Genomic DNA, 21,204 nt, shown 5'->3' on the forward strand with positions numbered 1-21,204 from the left:
TCCTTCTCAAGAAGCATGATAAGCCAAAGAGCCATGAGCAACACAACTCACTCAATTTTGTCAGTATTCATCTTCTGTGACTTTTTAAGTCAGGTTGACTCTATTAGCCTTTGAAATGCAAAGTACCAAGGGAAAACAGGCACACTATAGCTTTTGTCCTGTGGGGAATCTTGGCCCTTGTTTTTCTGCCATATTTTGTGAAGTGTGAATTGTGATATCCGTACTAGTGTATGTCCAGACAATCACTGAGTCACAACACGGAACTACTGGAAAGAGTCCAGCGTAGGGCTACAAAGATGATTCAAGGATTGGAGCATCTCCCTTATGAGGAGAGACTGAGAGAGCTGGGACTCTTTAGTCTGGAGAAGAGAAGGCTGAGGGGAGACCTTATCAACGCCTACAAGTATCTCAAGGGAGGGTTGAAGGAGGAGGGAGCCAGACTCTTTTCAGTGGTTCCCACCGAGAGGACGAGGGGCAACGGGCACAAGTTGGAACATAAGAGGTTCCACTCAAATATGAGGAGAAACTTCTTCACGGTGAGGGTGACAGAGCCCTGGAACAGGCTGCCCAGGGAGGTTGTGGAGTCCCCTTCCTTGGAGATTTTCAAAACCCGCCTGGATGCAGTCCTGAGTAACATGCTCTAGCTCTGGGCAATCCTGCTTCAGCAGGGGAGTTGGACTAGATGATCTCTATGGTCCCTTCCAACTCTAGAAATTCAGTGAAATTCAGTGAAATTCAGTGAAAACAGGCACACTATAGCTTTTGTCCTGTGGGGAATCTTGGCCCTTGTTTTTCTGCCATATTTTGTGAAGTGTGAATTGTGATATCCGTACTAGTGTATGTCCAGACAATCACTGAGTCACAACACGAGCACAAGTAAGAGTCAAACAAAACAGGAAAGTGATCCTTGTGGGTCGGTGATAAATGATGATGCGCGTTAGTCATTTACACCCCAAGATAAAAATCTAATATTTTTATAATCTTAACTTACAGAAGAAGCACATGCATAAGCAACTTAAGCAACAAGAGATTTTTTCCCATATCATGTACGAAAGTTAAGTTCCCAATTCTGACGCCTTATAGAATTACCTTTCTCATGGAGAATATTTTAAAGATCAGAGCAAATGAATACTTTCTATGCTGAGCTTTTAAGATACAAAGCTATACAAATGTTATATGCACTCAAAATAATTTTAGCAAAACCATAAATTGTAGCTTTTCATTTTAAATAATTTGCTCGCTTTTCAAATGCCACCCAATTAATGACTGTCAAATCACTAATGTTCACAGAAAAGAGCAAGCTATTAAAAATAAGTGTAGTGTACCCATCTTTAAAACATAATGAGCTTAATTTGCTCAGTGAAATAAATGCCAGAAGAAAGAACACATCAAGTTAGGCACTGAGATACTGAATACAAAAAGAAATAGAAAGTTAAGAACCAGGTGACAAATACAACCTGCCACCAAAGTGCCTTTGGTCACAGATGATCCTGTATTTATACAGGAATCAGTGTTGTACACAAATCGGATTACAAATGGATTAGAGGATTAAACTACCTGCACCAGCAAAGCTGTTATCTACAAAACAAGTTTCTTTATATTAAGATCAGTCCTACAATCTGGAATAAGACATGTGAAAAAACCCATAAAACTAGATTCACACTTCAACAGATTTTCCCTACCTTCCCAGGTTGCCTGTGTGATAACTCTTCTGTCGCTGTCTACTCCAGCCTCCTGAGGCCTAAAGCTCTTGTCAGTGCAGGAGAAACGGAAACCAGCTTCCATGCCAAACATCAAGTCCCTCCTGTCACCTACCTTGTTTCCACCACGCTTCATTTGCCACTTACCAGGGGCTGCTCCATGTTCGCTCAGTTACCACCTTCCCATCATCACACATGGGGTGTACCTCTCCTCTACGACACTGCTCGCCGTTAGCCCTACACACAACCTATTCTAAGCACCGTTCAGATTCATGTTTCATCTTCAGGTCTGTCAGAAGATCGACACTCAGACTATATCGGGAACGCTGACAGAGCTGATGTGAAACCAGTGGGGGGGTGGGGAGGGGGGTATAGACGCTAAACAGTAATCTTTGAGCTAGGGATATTTCTGAAGCAATTTAAATTTCTAGATTTAATCATTAGATATATGGGACTGATTCTATTCTCATTCTGTTTCAACCCACGAAGCAGCAGGTTTCCCCAGCAGCAATGCTAAAATATTCCTCCAAATTTCAAAAGATGCCTTGTTCAAGAGACACTAGGTTATAAGAAAGAAAAATACTAAGAAGTTGAAACTTTAAGCCTCAGTGCACTGAGCCAACTCAGAGAGAATGTTATCTTCTACCCTTAAAACAGTTCAAAAATGAAATCAAACAATGCTGCTAAACCCACCTCTCAAGTCTACCAATGCTCTTCCATTAAAGCAATAATAATCAGTTGGAGAGGAAGCTGGGGAGGAGCCTCTCTCTATCCTCTAAATTAAATTCAAGCTATTAAAACCAACAACAACAAAACCCCAACAACAAAAAAACCACACACACACAAAACCAATAACCCTCACTCCCACAGAAACTACTGCCTTTATCGAGGCTCAGACTATTCATCATTTCTACTCCTTCAGCTTTCTCAGGAGGTTCACCAGTGTCAGTTCTGTTTATCCTTCCAAGCATCTTAGATTCTGACAGCTTTTTCAGTAGGCAATTTATCATAATTAGTTCCAAATTATACATCAAGGCCTACACATTTTTAGAGAGTTTCTTCTTTTCCTAATGCCTTTTCCAATTCTGTTTACACTCATCACTCCCTTAAAACTAATCTTTCTTCTTCCTACTCTACTCAGTATTACAGTTTCCAAGTCTTCTTTCATCCTGTTAAGTTCTTCTGGTTTCTTACAACAGAACAAGAAATTGTTCAAACAATCACTGCTAGCTGTTGACTGAAAAAATAGTATTAAGTGAAAAGCGTAAGGACATGGACCTGTTGAAGTGAGTCCAGCGGAGGGCCACAAAGATGATCAGAGGGCTGGAGCACCTCTGCAGTGAAGACAAGCTGAGAGAGTTGGGGTTGTTCAGCCTGGAGAAGAGAAGGCTCCAGGGAGTCCTTATAGGATAAAGGGTAAGTGTTTTAAACTGAAAGAGGGTAGATTTCGATTAGATACTAGGAAGAAATTCTTTTCTGTGAGGGTGGTGAGACACTGGAACAGGTTGCCCAGAGAAGCTGTGGATGCCCCATCCCTGGAAGCATTCAAGGCCAGGTTGGATGGGGCTTTGAATAGCCTGGTCTAGTGGGAGGTGTCCCTGCCCATGGCTCAGGGCTTGGAACTAGATGATTTTTAAAGTCCCTTCCAACCTAAACTATTCTATGTTTCTGTGTATTCCAACAGGGATCTCCTGAGCACCAGCTGCTCAGTGAGACACAGTAGGTAAGCATTATGTGGCTAAAACATCCGCTTTAATGAAATCAAATTAAACCCAAAACATTCAATGATTCTATCACAACTCCTTTGATTTTTTCACTTTATCTGGCCAAGAAGTGGATCTTTTATTTCAGATTTGAACAGCCTGGCACTGAGTGAAACAGATACAACGTTCTTTCACATTTTATTTGGTTTTAACTAAGCCCAGCAATTTTATCAAGTACCTAACTACTAACATTCTCTCATTTAAGTCTTCTAGAGATCTGCCATGAAATTATGATATATGTAAAAAATCCCCTTTAAGACAGTCTGTAAGCAAACAGCTATTTGAGACATTGCAATCTGCAGTACTGAACACATATGAAGTGCTTCTACACCAAAAACTGTATCAATGAATAGATTTGTCAATGGGTTGAGTCCCCAGCATTCACCTCCTTCAAAATAACATGCTCAGCACAGGCCAAAAACTGTTTACATTAAAAAATGTAAGGCAAAATAAACTGTGAAACACAAAATCTGCCATAGATAGATAATGACAGAAAGCTACAGATTAATTTATCTAATGTATTTGAGTCTAAGAATGAAAATACCCTACTGTTACTGTAAAGTACATTTATGGTGTTAAGTTCTCTTAAACGTATCCCTCCGAGTGCTGCATATTAAATAACACTATATTTTTATCAGCTTTCCAATGAAAAAAGCTGCTGGCAAAAAGCTGAAATGTGGTAATACATTTTCTTATTAAACTATACCTTCAGGTGCTGAAGCAAAATGAGTGAGTTGCACTGATTTTGCACTTGCAGCAGTTTTTAATTATGAAGACTGCAGCACACACCAAATAACCCAATAATGGCCAAGGAAAGGGAAGGGAATATGCTGAAAAAGTGGAAAAAACTGTGACTTGTAAAGCATGGTGACCCAAACACAAGAAAAGGAAAGTAGTTAAAGTTTTCACATCCTTTTAAAAGTATCCTGCTTTAAATCAATGCATTTGTAAAGAGCATTAATACTACTACGAGAATACCCACCAAAAGCTTTTATGTTCTCTATCTCACAGTCCCAATAAACATCTGCAGTCCCAACAAATGTGAAAATACAAATTTCTAACAAACAGCTCAGATTTAGAAAACCAAAAATTGCAGCACAAAAAAAGACTTAAGCCAAGTATGAACTATAAAGATGCAAATAGGCATAACAACTTAATTGATTTGACTTTGCAGTGGTAAAAATTAAGGAGATCTACAATAAATATTAAAAGATAGAAGAAAAATCAGCAAGTCAGAATTAATATAGAAGAAAAAGCGCCTAAGTGCAAAAAGTAATTAATGACTTGCCTTGAATATAAGGAGAGGGATACTGATATGAGGAAACTAATAAACCTCAAAAGGATGAAACAAGATCGTAGGCAGATGATATCATTAAGTAAAGGAACCGTCATCAATTTTTCTGAGAAGCCTAAGGCAAAATACCAAAACCTCAGACAAATGTTTTCTTGATTAGGAAAAAATAAATTAACACACTTAATTACATCTTACATTTAAATGAAATAAACATACGCTCAGAGGAAGCATGATACATGCTATGCTACCAGTCAAATTAGACTGATGATGATGATGATGAGTCCATCATTAAGGCCTTGCTACTGTGTATTAAGTATACAAGGTTTGAAGGACAATAGAAAAGCTAGGAGGAACCAAAATCTACAGCTTCCCCATCTTTTATTCTCATCCGGCCTGTTGCTTTTATCTGGTCTACTCCCGTCAGAAACAAAGCATGTCTGATCTCATCCATAATCAAAAATAATCCCTTAATGTGTTCCCTAGCTACTGTTCCAGTTCCCTCAGCTTCACTTAACTTACCTACCTCTTAACTCATATTTTAATTAGGGATTTTTTTCTAACCTAGATAATTTTGCCTGAAATAAGCAACAGCACAAGCAGACCAAACAGCTCATCTAAGGAAATGGTGACCTGTTTCCCTGGCTCAGCTGAAGCCAAAAGAAAAGGTATATATATCCAAGACCAGCTTTGACAGCCTCCTTCATTCCTTCCCAGATTCCCATTTGTTCAATTTATTAACTTATTTATTTTACTACAACGGCTGAAACTTAAATATTTAATCTAACATGTTTAACCTAACATATCCAGAACTTATAAAACTTTTCTGATATACTTGCCATGGTTTGTCATTAGTTTATTCCTAGCCAAGATGTGGAATTTATTGCATATTTACATCCTTTTTCACCTTTACACTGTTGAAGCAATGTAAAACTGTTCTTTTCGAAGCAAAACAAGACTAGCAACGGACACGGGGCAGGGTGGGGAGGAAGGCATGCAGTATACTTCCATACATTACAGAAACTGTATTTTATCATGACAGAAATGCCTGTATATTTTCTTCATGGTCTGATATTAAAATCAAAACTTTCTTAACTCTGTCCTCGCAATGTAAAAGTTTCACTTTGTGTGTTGTCAGTCTTCTCTCAGAGCAGCACACCCAGAGAACAGAGTCCCATTAAAAAGTGCTAAACACACAAAAAGACAATTCAGTTATTGCCCTATAAATCTTATTAGAACAAGAGATTTGACAAAGCAGAAGAACAAGAAACAGTTCTTCTGAAACCACACATGCTACAACTGCAAAAACCAACAGCTTTTCTTACTTAACTACGACTTCTAAGCCAGAGATCTAAGTAATTTACCTAAAACTGAAAAGCAATTAGGAGATCTGGAAACAGAATCTCGATTGACTGTTGACCCAGCCACACACCCATTTCTTCCTTCTTCCTATGCACTGTATCTATGAAGTTTCAAATGCAAGCTTTAGGAAAAACTGTGATTTTCAGCATCTTCCAGCAAGAAGGCTGTCAAATTAGGGTAACAGCTCATTAATACTACTGAGGGCTGTTAAGTTATATTAATTTAGAAAGTCAAGTAAACAAGCAGTTAATCCAAATGTTTGCACATTTAAAAATAATATTCTGCTGGACATTTAAAAATATTGTTGAACTGAATGCTTCCAGTCAGCCAGTAATTCCATTAAGAAAAAGAGCATTCAGGAATGTATTAAGTCCCGTGCTTCCTTCTTAAATGCCAGAGCTCTGTGGTAACAGACAAATTGAGGTCTGAGTGTCAAATCTCATTCAGAAACTTAGAGGTTTGATTTTTTGCCAAAAATCAAGGAGAGTACTCAGCTCATTTGGCAAAATTTGTCTTCCAAAAATAATACATTTTCAGAGGTAACCCATGTCACTTCCACTTGCATATGCAACATTTAAGAAACTGGACACATAATAATGGACTAATTAACATGGTATTGCAGACTTGATGTCTAGACAAGATAAGCCATTTCAAGAATCCTTGCTACTCATGCTCATAAAGGAACAACAAAGAGATAGCCTTTTGTGTAACACCAACACTGAATCGCTCCAATTGTGAATTTAACACCAGGGACGTATTTGTCATCACTTCCGCAAAAAAACACACCTCAGCACATTACGTGCTAAAAGCATCTGCTGATCCTTAACTATATAAAAACAGAAACTAAACTCCAAAACAATACTTTAATGTATATTGCATGTTATTAAATGCAAAAATATTAAAAAGTGCATTAAATTGTTTCATCAGCAACCTATGGACATTCATTGACTTTGACAGGACAATGCACAATTCTCTGTTACACTCTTTTCAAGTACCCAGACCAATCTTTTAAACACCTGTTCAATAGCTTTCTACCCCACCATGCTCAAACAACAAATAACACCAAATTTCAAAATTATAATTGTGGAGGAAAGAGGGAAAGGCATGTTCAAAAGTGTAATGAAAAACCTAGCTTAAAAAAAAAAAAACCAACCAAACAACAAAAAACAACATAGAAAGCTCATTACTTCACCATTTTTGTTTTTAAAAACTCTCCAAAGTTTCTGATTGTTTACAAATAGAACATCAAAAGCCCCATCATGGATCTAGACCCTACTTCATGGGATGTATTACAATATGAGACATGCATTAATGATGCAGATTTTCATTCACTGCAAAGAGGCATAAAGATGGAAAAGAAGATGGAAGATGCACCAGGATGGAAGGGATCAGTTTTCCCAGTACCCACCATGTGGAAGTGCCAGGAACACTCCTGTTCTACCAACCACAAAACAACAGAGCCAGAAGGTCCTGGGAACTTAACTCTTGCCCCTGAGAGCAACTGAGCCCGCTCCAGGTGGAGCAGGTCCGGATAGGCAGGTGAAGCCAGCCAAAAGCCAGGGACCACAGCAAGGAGCTGGGACTCCACAGTTCAAGAATAGGGACATGGAACTGCCAGGAGCAGCAGGCAATAGAAACCTTGTCCTTGGAAGAAGGAAAGCATATTCTGGAGAACAGCACGCAAGACAGTGATGGCAGCTGAGCACAGAGAGAGAGCACCAGAATGCCGAAGTAGGCTGTCCAGAGAAACAATGGAGTTGACCTCACTGAAAATACTCAGGACTCAACTTGACAGAGCCCTGAATGACATGATCTAAGGCTCTATTTCAAGAGAAGATTGGCCCAGGTGAGTTCCCATCCAACCTGGATGTTTCTATGATGCTGTCACTTTGCCCATTGTTTCAAAGATGGGACCAGAGACTTCCAGGATCTGCAGTCCCAGTTCAGCAATGTTCTCAAGTGCCTCTGCATCTTCAGCCACGTTCTTCCTTCCCAAGTAATATTGGCAGATTTCAAATTAAACATAAGCTTTAGAGTTTTTCTAGTCTGGGAGTCAAACAGATAGTTCTTGGCTGTGTTCAAACAGAATCTGGATTCTTCTGAGCCTTCATCCAAGAGCACAACTTCTATTCCTCTATGTCAGCTTCAGTTAATACTTCCAAAGCAACTGCAGACTCTTAAAAGATTATCACTAAATAGCGAACAGCAACTAGCACTTGTTTGACAATTTTTGACCTGTCGTTGTCAGCACACAAAGAATTTTATTTTTCTTCAAATTACATGATTTTGCATGAAAACTTGCAGTTAAGTTCCCCGTGAAATAAATAATATACAAATACTGTGTTGATGAACCAGAGCAACCATTTGTAATGACATTCCATGTAAAATTCTGGATTGGGTGATTGTGTTATAGTAACATAGAGGAAAGGCAGAGGTAACTTTAAAAAGGAGTGATATGAGCGATACGTAAGATACAGAAATGGACTTAATTAAACAGAACACATGTAAGAGTATTTCATTCAATTGCTTATGGGATTTTTTTTTTGTTTTTTTTCTTAAGAGACTATATCACAAGCTGCCACCTCCCCACTCCTGCCCAGGGCATCAGGCTCCCTGTTTCTCTGCTGTATGGCAATGAATTTGCTCGTTGCAACATTCTATGTGCTCTGTCAGCACGGCTTTTTGCCTCTGGGTTTACCTGAAATAGCACCATACTATGAAGTAAAAGTACATATTTGGAAAACTTTACTCTTCTTCCTAGTTGGAGCTTTTAGAGACAGATGGATATGGAGAGAATAAAGCAAAGAGGGCTTTATCAGGAATTTGGAACAGCAAGAATATCTGGGAATTGGGATAAGAGTAAATATGAACTGAAAAGCAAGTATCACTAGATCGGGTGCTCCAAGAGAAAGCAGAAGAACTTGGGAGACAGAAGCACACCCTTGATGGGTCAAGCCTTCTAATCAAGCCTCACTTTCTCAAACACTAGCTGGACCCTCACCAATTCTTAGGCACATACCCAGTGGCACAAGAAGTTATGCCCACCCCCATTTATTCATTCATTTCAAATACTTTAATAGCTGTCCAGTGAAGACCAATCTTTCGGGAATCATGCTTTGCAGAAGGATTACAGCTTCACCATTTTTGCAGCATAACTCTTTGCAATACTTATTTTATTTTAGTAATCCTTCCACAAAATTACCTTCCAGAAATAATACCTTAAAACTAGGTATTCAGAAGCTATTTTAAAGACCTGAATGAAATTCCACTGGCAAAAAGTTAAAAGAACAAAAAAATTTTCTGCTGTTATTTGAGTCTCCAAGACAAATAATCAGAAGCAAATTATATAAAAGCTTTCTTATAAATGTATTCCATATTTCATTATGAAGTCAACCTTCCTATTCCTAAAGTGTATTATAATCTACAGTTCACTTTTAAGATTTAAATGTTACATCTATATAAAAAATGCAGCATGACTAGCAATAGCACTATATTTGCATGTTAAAGACTAATTTTACTGTGTAAAAACCAGAAACATACTTTCAGTTACACAGTAGTAAACCCAGTATAAATTATATTGAGAAGTTAATCCAAAGAACCTTTAGTAAGCTGTTCACCACAGGACTGTAAATTTAGTTTCCATTCCACTCTTTGCTCCCTCTCTCATTCCTTGTCAAAGGCCAAGAACTCAAACCACACAGAATTAAACCAAATTTAATTTTAGATGCTGACAGTTTAAAGTCAACAGAACAGTGTACAAAATTCTACAGCGACTCCTTCCATATACAGTAGGAAGATTGACAGTATTTCACAATTATGAAAATCTTCAGGATTGTCATTAAAAAAAAATTCCAGAAAATTTATTGTTAATTGTTGAAGCAGAAGTTAATTTTAAACATTTATCTGAAAAACACATAGGTCATTTTACAGTCTTATGTTTAAATGATTCAATAAATGTCTTGTATAGCTCTCAACTTCACAGTACTTGGTTTTATAAAAAAATAAGAAACTTGTTCTGTTAAATAAAATGTATTGAAGAGGCTTCCAGTATCAATCAAGTCTTATTTTAATTCTGCGGAAGCTGACAGCTTCAATATTCAAATTAACAACAGGAGAAACTGGTTCTATGAAATTCTCATCTTTTTAAGTTATTCCTGAGGCTTTTCTGAGCTAAGTTTCTAAAAGTATTCTGTTTTACAGAACATAATCTAGATTTCCTTAGAGATCTGGGCAAACTCTAACCAAACATAATAACGTTAGATCATACTGAAAACAACATTTGGTATTTATGCCTGAATTTTCACCTGTCTTCTCTACAAGCCTGTCCTCAGGACCTAGGGCAGATCTTCATGGGAATAAACCAATGACAGATTCACCAGCATCAGCCTAAATAATCACAATGGCTATTTTAAAAAATCTGCTCCTAGTCTTTTCAGTTTGTCATTTTTAAATAGTCATAAGTCTATGCATTTGGTATTAGCTGATTTAGGCCAAGTAAAACCTAGTGATCAGACACAGGGATAAACAAAGTGCATTCTGACCCTCATAGCTATGCTATGGCTAACTCCATCCCCGCCAGACCCAACAGACATGCAAAGCCATGTTCGCCAGGAACAAAAATATGCAACGACGACTTCAAAGCATCAAGAAAAAAAGGAACAACAGTTTTACAGTACAGGAAATGGGTTCACAGGCAACAGAACAAAGGCCACTAGAATTAAGATGGAAAACGAAGACCTAGAATAAGCTTATCTCGAACAAGACCAGAGACTTATTTTCTTGAAGATGTTATTATGAGATAATCATGAGAGTGAAAAGTGATCTATATTTTCCTTCCACCCATCCAAGCCACACACTGAAAACACTGTAAATCAGAGCGAGTTTGAAGAAAGTAAGCTCTTTCTCCCACCCAAATTATAAACTTTAAATGCAATTTCCAGAGTTGGACAGAGTCGCATTTACATCAGAAAGATCAAGTCAGAAAAATCTCCAAACTCTCCATTTAAAGTAACAAAACTATGGAAACAAACCACTTTGGTTGTTTATGATAACGGTATTAAAGATGAATACGTGAATAAACGTCCATTGAACCTCCTCAAAAAGTCTCCTTTATTCCTCAAACGAGTAATAGAAATCTTGGTTTGTATTAAATCAATCCCCATGTACTCAACACAAGAGAGAAAAGAATACAAATTCTGAACACAATATCCCTCTCACATCCAGACATAAACCACTGTATTCAAAGCAAAACTTAATCTTCAGAGAATGACAAAGGCACTGAGAATCAAAGCTGATTTAATAAAATCCAAACACAATAACCCAATAAAGAAAATGTCCCAAAAAAACCCACAACAAAAAACCCCAACCCAACAGTCAGCTTCTAGTGTTCAATCCCAAACTGTGTATTTTTGAAGTTAAGGAAATTACAGTGTAAAAGTCATTTTTGATAATTTGATCTCATGTAAAGCCTTACTTTTAAATTATATTTGAAATCATCTGCATTATATTTGATTTTGAAACACTTATTCAAAGCAGGAGTCATTTTCTTGGCTTGCAAAAGAGCAGGTGTTGCATCTAAGTTACAGAAAACTACCACTAATTCCCTCGTGCGGATAAATGTCACGCTTCTTCAGTAATGCAGAGCATTAAATAGCTGGAGATGTTATCATCACATCATCTCAAGAAATCAGATTACATTCATATTGCACTCCAAGGAGGAAAAAAATAAATCAACATATTTCTAGCAGTTCAAACCATTCCACAGGTACTGTATCAGTGACAAAATGCCAAGAGGACTCACCTGTTCAATCTCCTTCGTCTTAGTTGCAATTGCTTTTGAGCGGCCAAGAAGTGGACCATCCTCATATAATTCCGTACTATCCGTTATATTTGTTTCTGCTTCCTCTGTTTGTTCGATGTATAACGGAGCCGAAGATCCGGCCTTAAAAAAAAAGATTAAAAAAAAAAAAAAAAAAGTCAGAGTTTTGAGAACAAAATAAAAACCTCACAGTGTGAAAGCAAAAATAAAAATCCAAATACAGTCATTCAATTAGATATGTCTTTGCTCATCAAGACTATTAGTGAAGTATTATTGTTACAATCTAACAGATATAGAAATATGGATTTTAAACATGTAGAAAATGTGACATCATAAAAAAAATCTATGACTCAGCCTTAACTGTGTAAAGAGGAGGATGTCAGATAACCTTTACCTACCCTTCTGCTGAGAAGGAACTATGTGATATTTATAACCCCAGCTAGCAAGAAATCCACGATGAAAGTGGGATTAGCTTTCTGGGGAAGGATAAAAGTAACAAAATCAAAGGTAAATAGGCAATGACAAAATCAAAATGCCGTCACAAAGAACTCCTAGAACATTCAGGGGCAGAGGTGAAATATTAAAGGAACAGAGATACGTACTGTATAACAAAAGCAAACATCTGCTTAGATGATTCCTGATAATATGAGAAATCTTACTGAAGTACCGAAATTGTGTAAACTTGTCTCTAAATCAGAGATTAAGACAGTACCCCTGCCCCAAAGACTCCCACTCCAAGGAGTCTATATAGACAATGCAAAAAGAGAAGAAATTACTAATTGCATATTTAAATGCAATATTAAGGAAGAGATTTGAGGTTTAGTAATTTTTTTTTAAATAAGGTTTAAGAATTGAAGAAGATGCATAAAAACATTTTCTACTATTCAAAAATAAAAAGGTGGAGAATCTTAAAATTTAACTACTGTGAAAGAGAAAAACATTAGACAAAAAAAGAATGCTGAAGTGCTCCTATGAGCACTAGAGCAATAGAAACCATTAAGATTGCATCCCAATTTTAGAGTAAATCATGAAATGCCCAAGACAGAGCAAAGGCTGCTGAAAAGTTCAGTGCAACACAAACTTGAGCTATTAAGCACTGTGCAAGATAAACTGGAAAAAGTCAAAAACTGTTGCAATTCATACATGCCAGGCTAATCAGGGTGAGAAGCATCCTTTCTTCGAGGACTCTGATTTAGATGCCTCACCTCCTTCATTAGCATTCCTGTGGCACACTCTCTCAGTCAATACATCATCTCAGACCCTGCCATAATCACCTGCAATTTTTTAATTTTGAATCCTTCTTTATTTTGAGTCATTTTGCCATTGTAATTTTCTCTGAAGCAGAGAGGAAGCTTTAAGCAACTCTTCTCCATATGGCCAACTCTGTTCTTTCATCCCTCGCATTACCTTCCTCTCACCAAGAACAGGAGTGACATTTCTCATCACTCTTACTCTCCTGAACTTCTCAGAAATGTCCACGCATATGTTCTCCTCCGTATGGCACTCATGCTTGGATCAGTTTGCTGCTTCTTTCTGCTCAATCCAAGCCCTCCACCACCACCACCCTCCTTATTTTTTAATAATTTCTTTTTCCTGGAAGGAAATGAACAGGAAATCTATCTACTGCAGTACCAAGGCAAAAACTTAATTTTTAATACAGAGGAAGACTGCTTTCTGAAAAGGACTACATGACATGACAGGCTGCCATGGCATGAAACTGCACTCAATAAACCAGAGTTTCTTTTCTAGTCTTATGTTTTACATGCATGCTTGAATTTTGACTCAGAAGTCCCTTGCTAATTTTAAGGAGTTGAGTAGGAGTACAGACTTACATTAGTGCAAGAGTTCCTTGGAGAGCCAGAACCTAATTTGGTCAGTTGAAACTCAACACAAATTCAAATTATACTAACTAAACCTACTCCGGTTTTCTGTATTTTAATAAATAAATAAATAAATCACAAGGCTTTAGCCTCCCTCTCACTCCCTTTCAACAAACATTTAATAACACAGGCAGACAAATTCAGGGGTAAATTACAAAATGAGCCTTACAGAAGAGTACAGAAAAACAAGTCTATTGTTGTAACACTTTAAAATAAACTGATTAATACTGTCTTACATCATACTCTGTTATTTCAGGTAAATTGCTTTCATCAGCCTTCTCTAACTTTTCAGCTGCCCACTTGCTTGCAGCTTCTGCAAGTTCCTTTTCTGATAGTCTGTTGCTCTTATCCAAGGCCTGCATAAAAACATTGGAGTCAAAGTTTAACATGAAATGTATTTACGCACAGCAAAACATCTTCAAAACTAAAATAAACAGTTATCCAGATTCCTGAAACATTTTAAAATAGGGAATAGGGAAGCTGAGGCTAGTTCATTTGATGACTGATTTCTTTAAAAAGAAGAGTGGGTGGGGAGAGAGCAGAGGGGAAAAAAAAAGAGCAGAAAAAGAGATAAATCAATGAAGTTCAGTCAAATATTTAAAAAAGCACCGTACTTTCAGAATTAGTTTTATTAAATTCACAGGACAGAAATAACAGAAAAATTATTTGAGACCACTTGAGTTTAAAGAGACTTGAATCAAACAGGCACTATGAAGTCAGATACAAGTGTGGAGTGATCCAATAATTCAATGTGATTTTCAGGCATAAAAGGTTGTAACAAATTGTAAGTAAAATATTAAGTACTCTGTAGGGTATAAAACCTAAGTTAATTAGGGACAGAGCTGCTTCCATTAAAATTAGTTATTTTTTATTTGGAGGGAACGTTGACTATTTATAACAGAGTCAGTCACGGCTTTATGGGCTTTTAATCTTCCTTTTCAGAAGGAAATACTCATATAACTAATATTTTTAAATTGATTTCTCTCTAAGAATATGATTTGGCTTTTACTAGCAAAGCAACAAACCGGCAATGACAAACACCCACACACCAGTTTAGGAATAGCTAGCTTTATAAATCTCATTACCACAATGTGGGTATTTCATTTGAATCAACTTTATGTATGGAAGCATCCATCCAAGAATCTATACTATTCTACTATTAAATACTGCAACACTAAGATGGATACATAAAAAATATACAAAAGTCCTACTTCCTGAAACAGGTTGTCACAATTTCTACCCAATGCTTGTTCCATTTTAGCATATAGATGGACAAAAAAAAAGCAAATAAAAAAACAAATTAAAAAAACCAACACTCCCTACCTTATCATTAGTTGATTTCAAATTACATAAATGGCCAGAGGAAGCAAATACTGTGAACTGTAATAAAACTGCTTCATCTTCAGACCTTTTGTACTTACCTCAAGTAAAATATTATCCAAACATCTCTTTGTGGTGTAGTATGGCATAAATATACAGTTCACAGAACCCTTCCAGGATTCTGCGTCATAAAGACACCACTTTTATCTCAATCCAGAAGTGCAACACAATGTTCAAATAGGAATCTATCTTTTCTATAACTGTAAATTACAGAATTATAATCAGCAATGTCAGGAGGTGACAAAGTTCAATATGCAGCTGTATGAAGAGGATTGTTAAAAGAAACTCTTAGTGTAATTCATAGAATAATTAGCCCAGTCCACCTTTCCAAAATACATGATTATTCTCAGACTGGTCTCACTACAAACTATTGTCTGCCAAGTTTTTTTCCCCCATGATTTTATTCCCCATCGTATGCCTGACTTTTACCTTTAACCTGACTTTGCCCTATCTGCCAAAAAAATCTTCTATTGTGGTTCTATTATTAATCTCTCCTGTTCCTCAAATGTAGCTCTGACCAATATTAGCAAAAAGAAATTACCAGTTTCTTTGCCAACGACAGTTGACTTTGTATGAAATTAAGATAAAATCTCACATGACTTATATTTTCCAGAAGCTATAAAAAAAACCTAACCACTCCAGTATCTACTGGATTACAGCAAAAAGAATCTTACTTAATTTAATTCCATAGGTACCATGTCAATAAATATGTATTAAAAAATCCTGAGTGTATTTTATGTAAAGTAACGGTACTTCCACAGGTACACTACAACTGAATAGAAAGAACAGAAACATATTCCTTAGAGGAAAATGTCTGCAGTTTCTTAAACTGCAAAATTGCAAGAAATTAACAACCTAGTGTATTTCATAAAAAAGAACCAAGCTTTCCTCCCTGCCTCAAAACAGAGGTGTGTTTTTTTATCTCATGCTTGACATTAAGAACAGCAAAAATCTGTTAGTTTTCTGTTTTCTTTGCTGGGAAGCTTTCCCTGTCTCACACATCTGCCTTTTGCTCTAATTACGTTGGATACAACCTCCAAGGCTTGCAGTTCAGACAGCTATTAAAGAAAAACACAAAAGACTTCATGCCATAGTCAATTAAACAGGTGGTTAAGATCAGATAAGACCAACATGTATTAATTCACATGCATGAATATGTAACAAAATAATTATAAGACAGATAAGAATACCTTTCCAGATTTGCATATAGTTACTACAGTGAAAAGAGATATTGCTGCAGAAGCATGTACCTTTGTAAGTATTTCAAAGCTAAATTATAACTTCGAGCATTAAAAATTATCTCCTTTAATCTATAAAATAAAGTATATTAACTCCTTTCTCAGGTCTAAGTAGATTGTTAAGACCCTGGCCATGGAGATGTTCATCATGGTTTGCCAAGACTTTTTCTGTCAATATTTCTATGTCAATGAAGCACTTGTATCACTTAACTGGTCAGTGTAATCCAGCCATCACTCTGAGAAGCTCCACTGACACAAGACAGTACATTACAAGCATGAGACTTCAAGAGAAAAAGCAATAAAAGGTCACTGAAGTACTTCCATTTCTGCAGCTGACGCATACCCAATAAATATATGTATTGTCTGGGGAAATGATTTCCATCAAAGAGAAAGTTTCATTTTGTGTAGCTTACATCAAGTGGATATCCCACTGCCAGCAGATATATGCAAACTGCTGGCAATAAAACCAATACAGCATAGATCAAACCTGACTAAAGAAGAAAGCAAAACATTTAAAGAATACTTTATATTTCAAGCTCACGCTGCATATTAATACGAGAGCAAGAGATTTTGCAATGCCTCCTTGTTCTCAAAGATTTGTATTAAGCAAGGATTTGATATTAAACTGTAGTATGCTGAGCCTGTAAGCAAAATAGGTGAACTAACGATAAAGTTTATTTTATAATCCAAATCAGTGTAACTTGTGCATAACAGCTTTTATCTTACTTTCCTCATTTACATAGCTGAAAATATATCACTTGCCTCCCACCCTTAAGGACATTGGCAATTGGCTAATGCCTAGCACAGCAGTTCTAGAAGAGCTGCATAAGGGATAAGTACTTAGAATGACATAGCATAACCAAAGCCTGATTTTTTTTTCCCCATCTAATTATTTCCTTCAGTCTCACCTTCTCACAACAAAAAGTACCTTTCTTTCTTCCATTTGCTTTTTTTTTTTATTTTTTGTTTAAACATTCCACTGCTTTTATTAAAAAGACCTCAAGAACCAGGCTAGTACACCATGCTACTTAGGGCAAACACTACTTTTTAATAGGACCTTATTCACTTAGAACAATATAATGCATTGTTTCTTTATTTCTCATTAAAGTATTTCTCAACAACTTAGAGAAAATATTCCTGTGGAAGTGCTCGTTTTAACCTCAAATACAATTCATAGGGAAGCAGTCTGTGGTGTGAAAATGTTTTTGCTGCCACAGGACAGCCAGAACAATATTGGACATGGATTGTTTGTTAGTGTTTATTAGCCTATCCATTTAACTCATTAGCAAGATTATGTAGTTGGTCCTCAGCCCGCAAGATTTTTTTGATGGGAAATCAAACAGCATCATTTAGAACATAAAATGGCATTTACCAAATGATCTTGCAACACAGCTCCCTCCCCAAGTAAACGTTATCACTCTTGCCACTGTATCTGAGCAGCCCTGCTTCCAAGTCAAGTCTGCTATCTGCTGCTCTTCCCAGACAGTCAGATACCTCACCACACAGTTTCCAAACCCAGTCACAGATTAGGAATCACTAAAGGATGGAGTTCAGTGCAAGTACAGGCTTGCCCAATTCATCTGTTGCTCCTAAAAACTGCTTCCCCTTTTTTCTCCTTGCAATTCCTTTTCTAGCACACTCCGTAGTTTGGAAAATGACAATTTTAAATACATACAAAACTCCCTTTCTCCTAAAATGAGACAGTGAATACAGAATAAAAAAGTTTTGTCGGTGTTATCATTAGATACACAGCGTTATCAGCGCCTTCCTGCCAGATAAGGGAAACCCATTCTCTGCTGGATTGCAGAGCAATTCAAGACGCTCCTTTCCTTAACAGCTGCATTGGTATCTCCTTCCGACCCAAGAAAAAAATCCAACAACAATGAGCAATCTGAAACCACAGTGAGAAGTACTGAAAAATTCACCTTTGATGAGGGTACTGCTGTGGAGCCTGAAGGTGATGCATCTCTTGATGTTTTCAGTGACTGAACTGATGTCCTCTCTTTACCTACAATGAAGAAAAAAATAAGGACTGTAAAACTATAATAAAGATATATGCTGCAAATATACTTACAGACTTAGAAATATTGCAGTGAAATTCATGCAAGTCAGACATGAAATCTATATGCTCCACCATGTGATAAATACTGATAACACTTTCTTCTCTTTACAAAAAGAGAAGAGATATAGCTCTATTATCCCACATATTTAGGAAAACCCATTGTTCTTGTTTTCAACACTAACTGAAAGGGCGTATCAATACGATTTGGCAAGATGATGTGGTTTTACTTTTTAATATTCCTGTAATAATATAAACAGGTGAAACATTATACACCAGTCAATCACTCCAGGAAACCAGGCAGCAAAGGAACTGGTTCAGCAGGCCCACAGTATGCTGAAAAGCCCTGCCATGGGAAACAGTCCTGTTTTGGATCAACCACAGGCTAGATGCTCCTTGTATTACCAGTGTTTTTCTTGTAAGACTTAAAATGGGCAAAATGACAATTCAGATTCCCTGTGCTAATCACAGGTGCTAATGGCAGTCCGTGCACAGCCTTTCCACAGAGCGGTTACGGGCCGCCCGCAGCCGCAGAACTGGTTGCTGTGTGAACTACTAGCTTCCAACCTGTGGTCGTCTATGGATTACATCTAAGGGATCTGCAAAAGGTAAATACGAAAAGCAAATACGTGTTGTCAGTACGTCTCAATTAACTAGACTATCCCTACTCACTGGGAAATGCTTGACTGTCACAAATGGAAAATAATAAAGACTCACCTGGGTTTCTATCAGATTTGTATCAATACAATTAAGAAATGGATGAATTAAAAAGTCTACCAAATACTTATGAAAATTGGGATATAAATTATTTTAGTAGAACCATAAACAAATGTGGCTTTAATTTAATGAGGCAAAGCAATAAAGAGCAAACATGGCATCTCACTCCTAATAGCTGAGCTATTTTCTTTTTTTACTCAGTGCTGCATCATGTTGTGTATTTTAAAATACCACCACCTACACACAAAAAAATGTACAGAAAAGTCTATGCAAAATGCATACTTTTAACAATAGGAAATATTTAAGAGGTATTTGAAAAGTTGGTCTTTTACTCTTTTCCCCACATTTTCATACCATCTGTAAACTGCAGATTTAATACAAAGCAAAGGTCAAACACCTGCTCATCTCTGTCCACTGTTAGAGGCAAGTGAGCTCCTGCTATGATGCTGAAGAACCACTAATCCATGCAAAAGTCTTCACAGTTACTGATGTGTCTTTCTAAAATGCTACTGAAAATACTCAGGGAAGTTACTCTTGCAAATGCAAACATTCCAAATTGCACTTTAACTCTTGATTTGAAGAGGATACCTAAATAAGGCTGCTTGCTATGTTTTTAAGAATTTCTAGTAGCCATAAAACAAGAAATTAATTACAATTACCTTTAACTAAAAAAAGCTCTTTAACTATGAAAAGAAATAGCAAAAAAGAAAAGCTGGGAAAAAAATTAAAGTTCTGATAAATACAAAGTACATGACAAAACCAAAAACATGAAGATAGAAACAATCACATCTTTAATCTGACGTATTCCCCAAAGCACAGAATCTCTCTGTTGACACCACCAAGTAACACAGACAATTGCTCCTCTGATACCTGCTTTTCAGCCCCATGGATGAGCTACTTTGTTTAAGATTTACAGACTACTCTTAACTCTGCCTCCTACCTGCGCTTCCTTCATCACACTGGATTCTTTTAAGATTATCTCAGTTGAGTGGATTACATGTAGCTGCTTGAATAGATGAAATAAACCGATACAAGTGGCAGTAAATTATTCAAAGTTAAGCAGAGAGAGAGAAACTACCATTTAATTTGGAGGTATTATTAGGGAGCAATTTCTTCTGAATGCGTGTGGCTACTGTGAACCCACAATCTCTACCTAAACAATTTCCAAGCACCACCACTTGCCTTCCTGCACCCCCCTCAGTGGTGCCACCCTACAGACCCCTTACTGACGGGCCTGGTGAGGGAACACCACTTTGCTTCTCTCCATGCTCTCCCACAACGGCTGAACGCCTGTCCCTTCCCATGAGCCCTTCTCCTCCCTTCACCAAGCTTCTTTATGTCTCCCCCAATTTCCTTTGTTCAAACCCTGTGCTCACCCCAATTTATACAGGGATGGAGAGCACGGGATATTCCTCCTTCAGTGGAAGTCATCAGGACAAACTGATTCACACAGCATGATTTTAAACAGTATTATGATAGTTAAAAAGAAATCATATTACAAGCTCCTTATGAAATAGTATATACTTCGCATGTTGTAAATCCATTTAAGTACAGACTAAAATGTACTGCTGACATATGAGCTATTTCTCACTTTATGTTCCTTTTAAATATGTAATACATGACTTACCTAAGACAAATCATATTCAAACACGATTTAAAAAGTATTACTTAAGCCATTTATACCTTGTGAATAGGCCATTTTAATTCAGTCATCTAGACGAACAGTTTAGTAGTACTATTTTCCAGGGAACAGGCAGTTATAAAGAAATAGTGCAGTGTATAAGCCATCTGGTCTCTTTAAAACTGATTTCAAAATGATGGGGAGAAATGTTTAATCGTGATTGGAAAAAAATCCCAAAAGCCACAGATGTAAATGTAACCTCCTCTCTTGATCAGCATCTTTTCTGGTTCTGCTTCTACTTTGCTATCACCACTACTGTTTCAATAATTCTGCCAGTACACTACAAATGTGATAAAAGTTGGCTCAAAATTTTAG

The 21,204-nt window shown here is 37.0% G+C and overlaps 1 protein-coding gene across 4 annotated transcripts in view; it reads right to left on the reverse strand.

Annotated features, from left to right (window-relative positions):
* PPHLN1 (periphilin 1) overlaps window positions 1–21,204 on the reverse strand; it is a 70,924-nt gene that overhangs the window by 20,702 nt on the left and 29,018 nt on the right. For all 4 annotated transcript variants that reach the window (XM_014964243.1, XM_014964242.1, XM_014964245.1 and 1 more), the window contains 3 exons: window positions 18,358–18,440; window positions 14,051–14,170; window positions 11,917–12,057 (listed from right to left, as the gene is read on the reverse strand). In XM_014964243.1, coding sequence (XP_014819729.1) covers window positions 11,917–12,057; window positions 14,051–14,170; window positions 18,358–18,440 — 344 coding nt within the window. The remainder of the gene's footprint in view (window positions 1–11,916; window positions 12,058–14,050; window positions 14,171–18,357; window positions 18,441–21,204) is intronic.

This window comes from Calidris pugnax, unplaced genomic scaffold (assembly GCF_001431845.1).
Source record: "Calidris pugnax isolate Ruff unplaced genomic scaffold, ASM143184v1 scaffold44, whole genome shotgun sequence".
Classification (NCBI taxonomy): domain Eukaryota; kingdom Metazoa; phylum Chordata; class Aves; order Charadriiformes; family Scolopacidae; genus Calidris; species Calidris pugnax.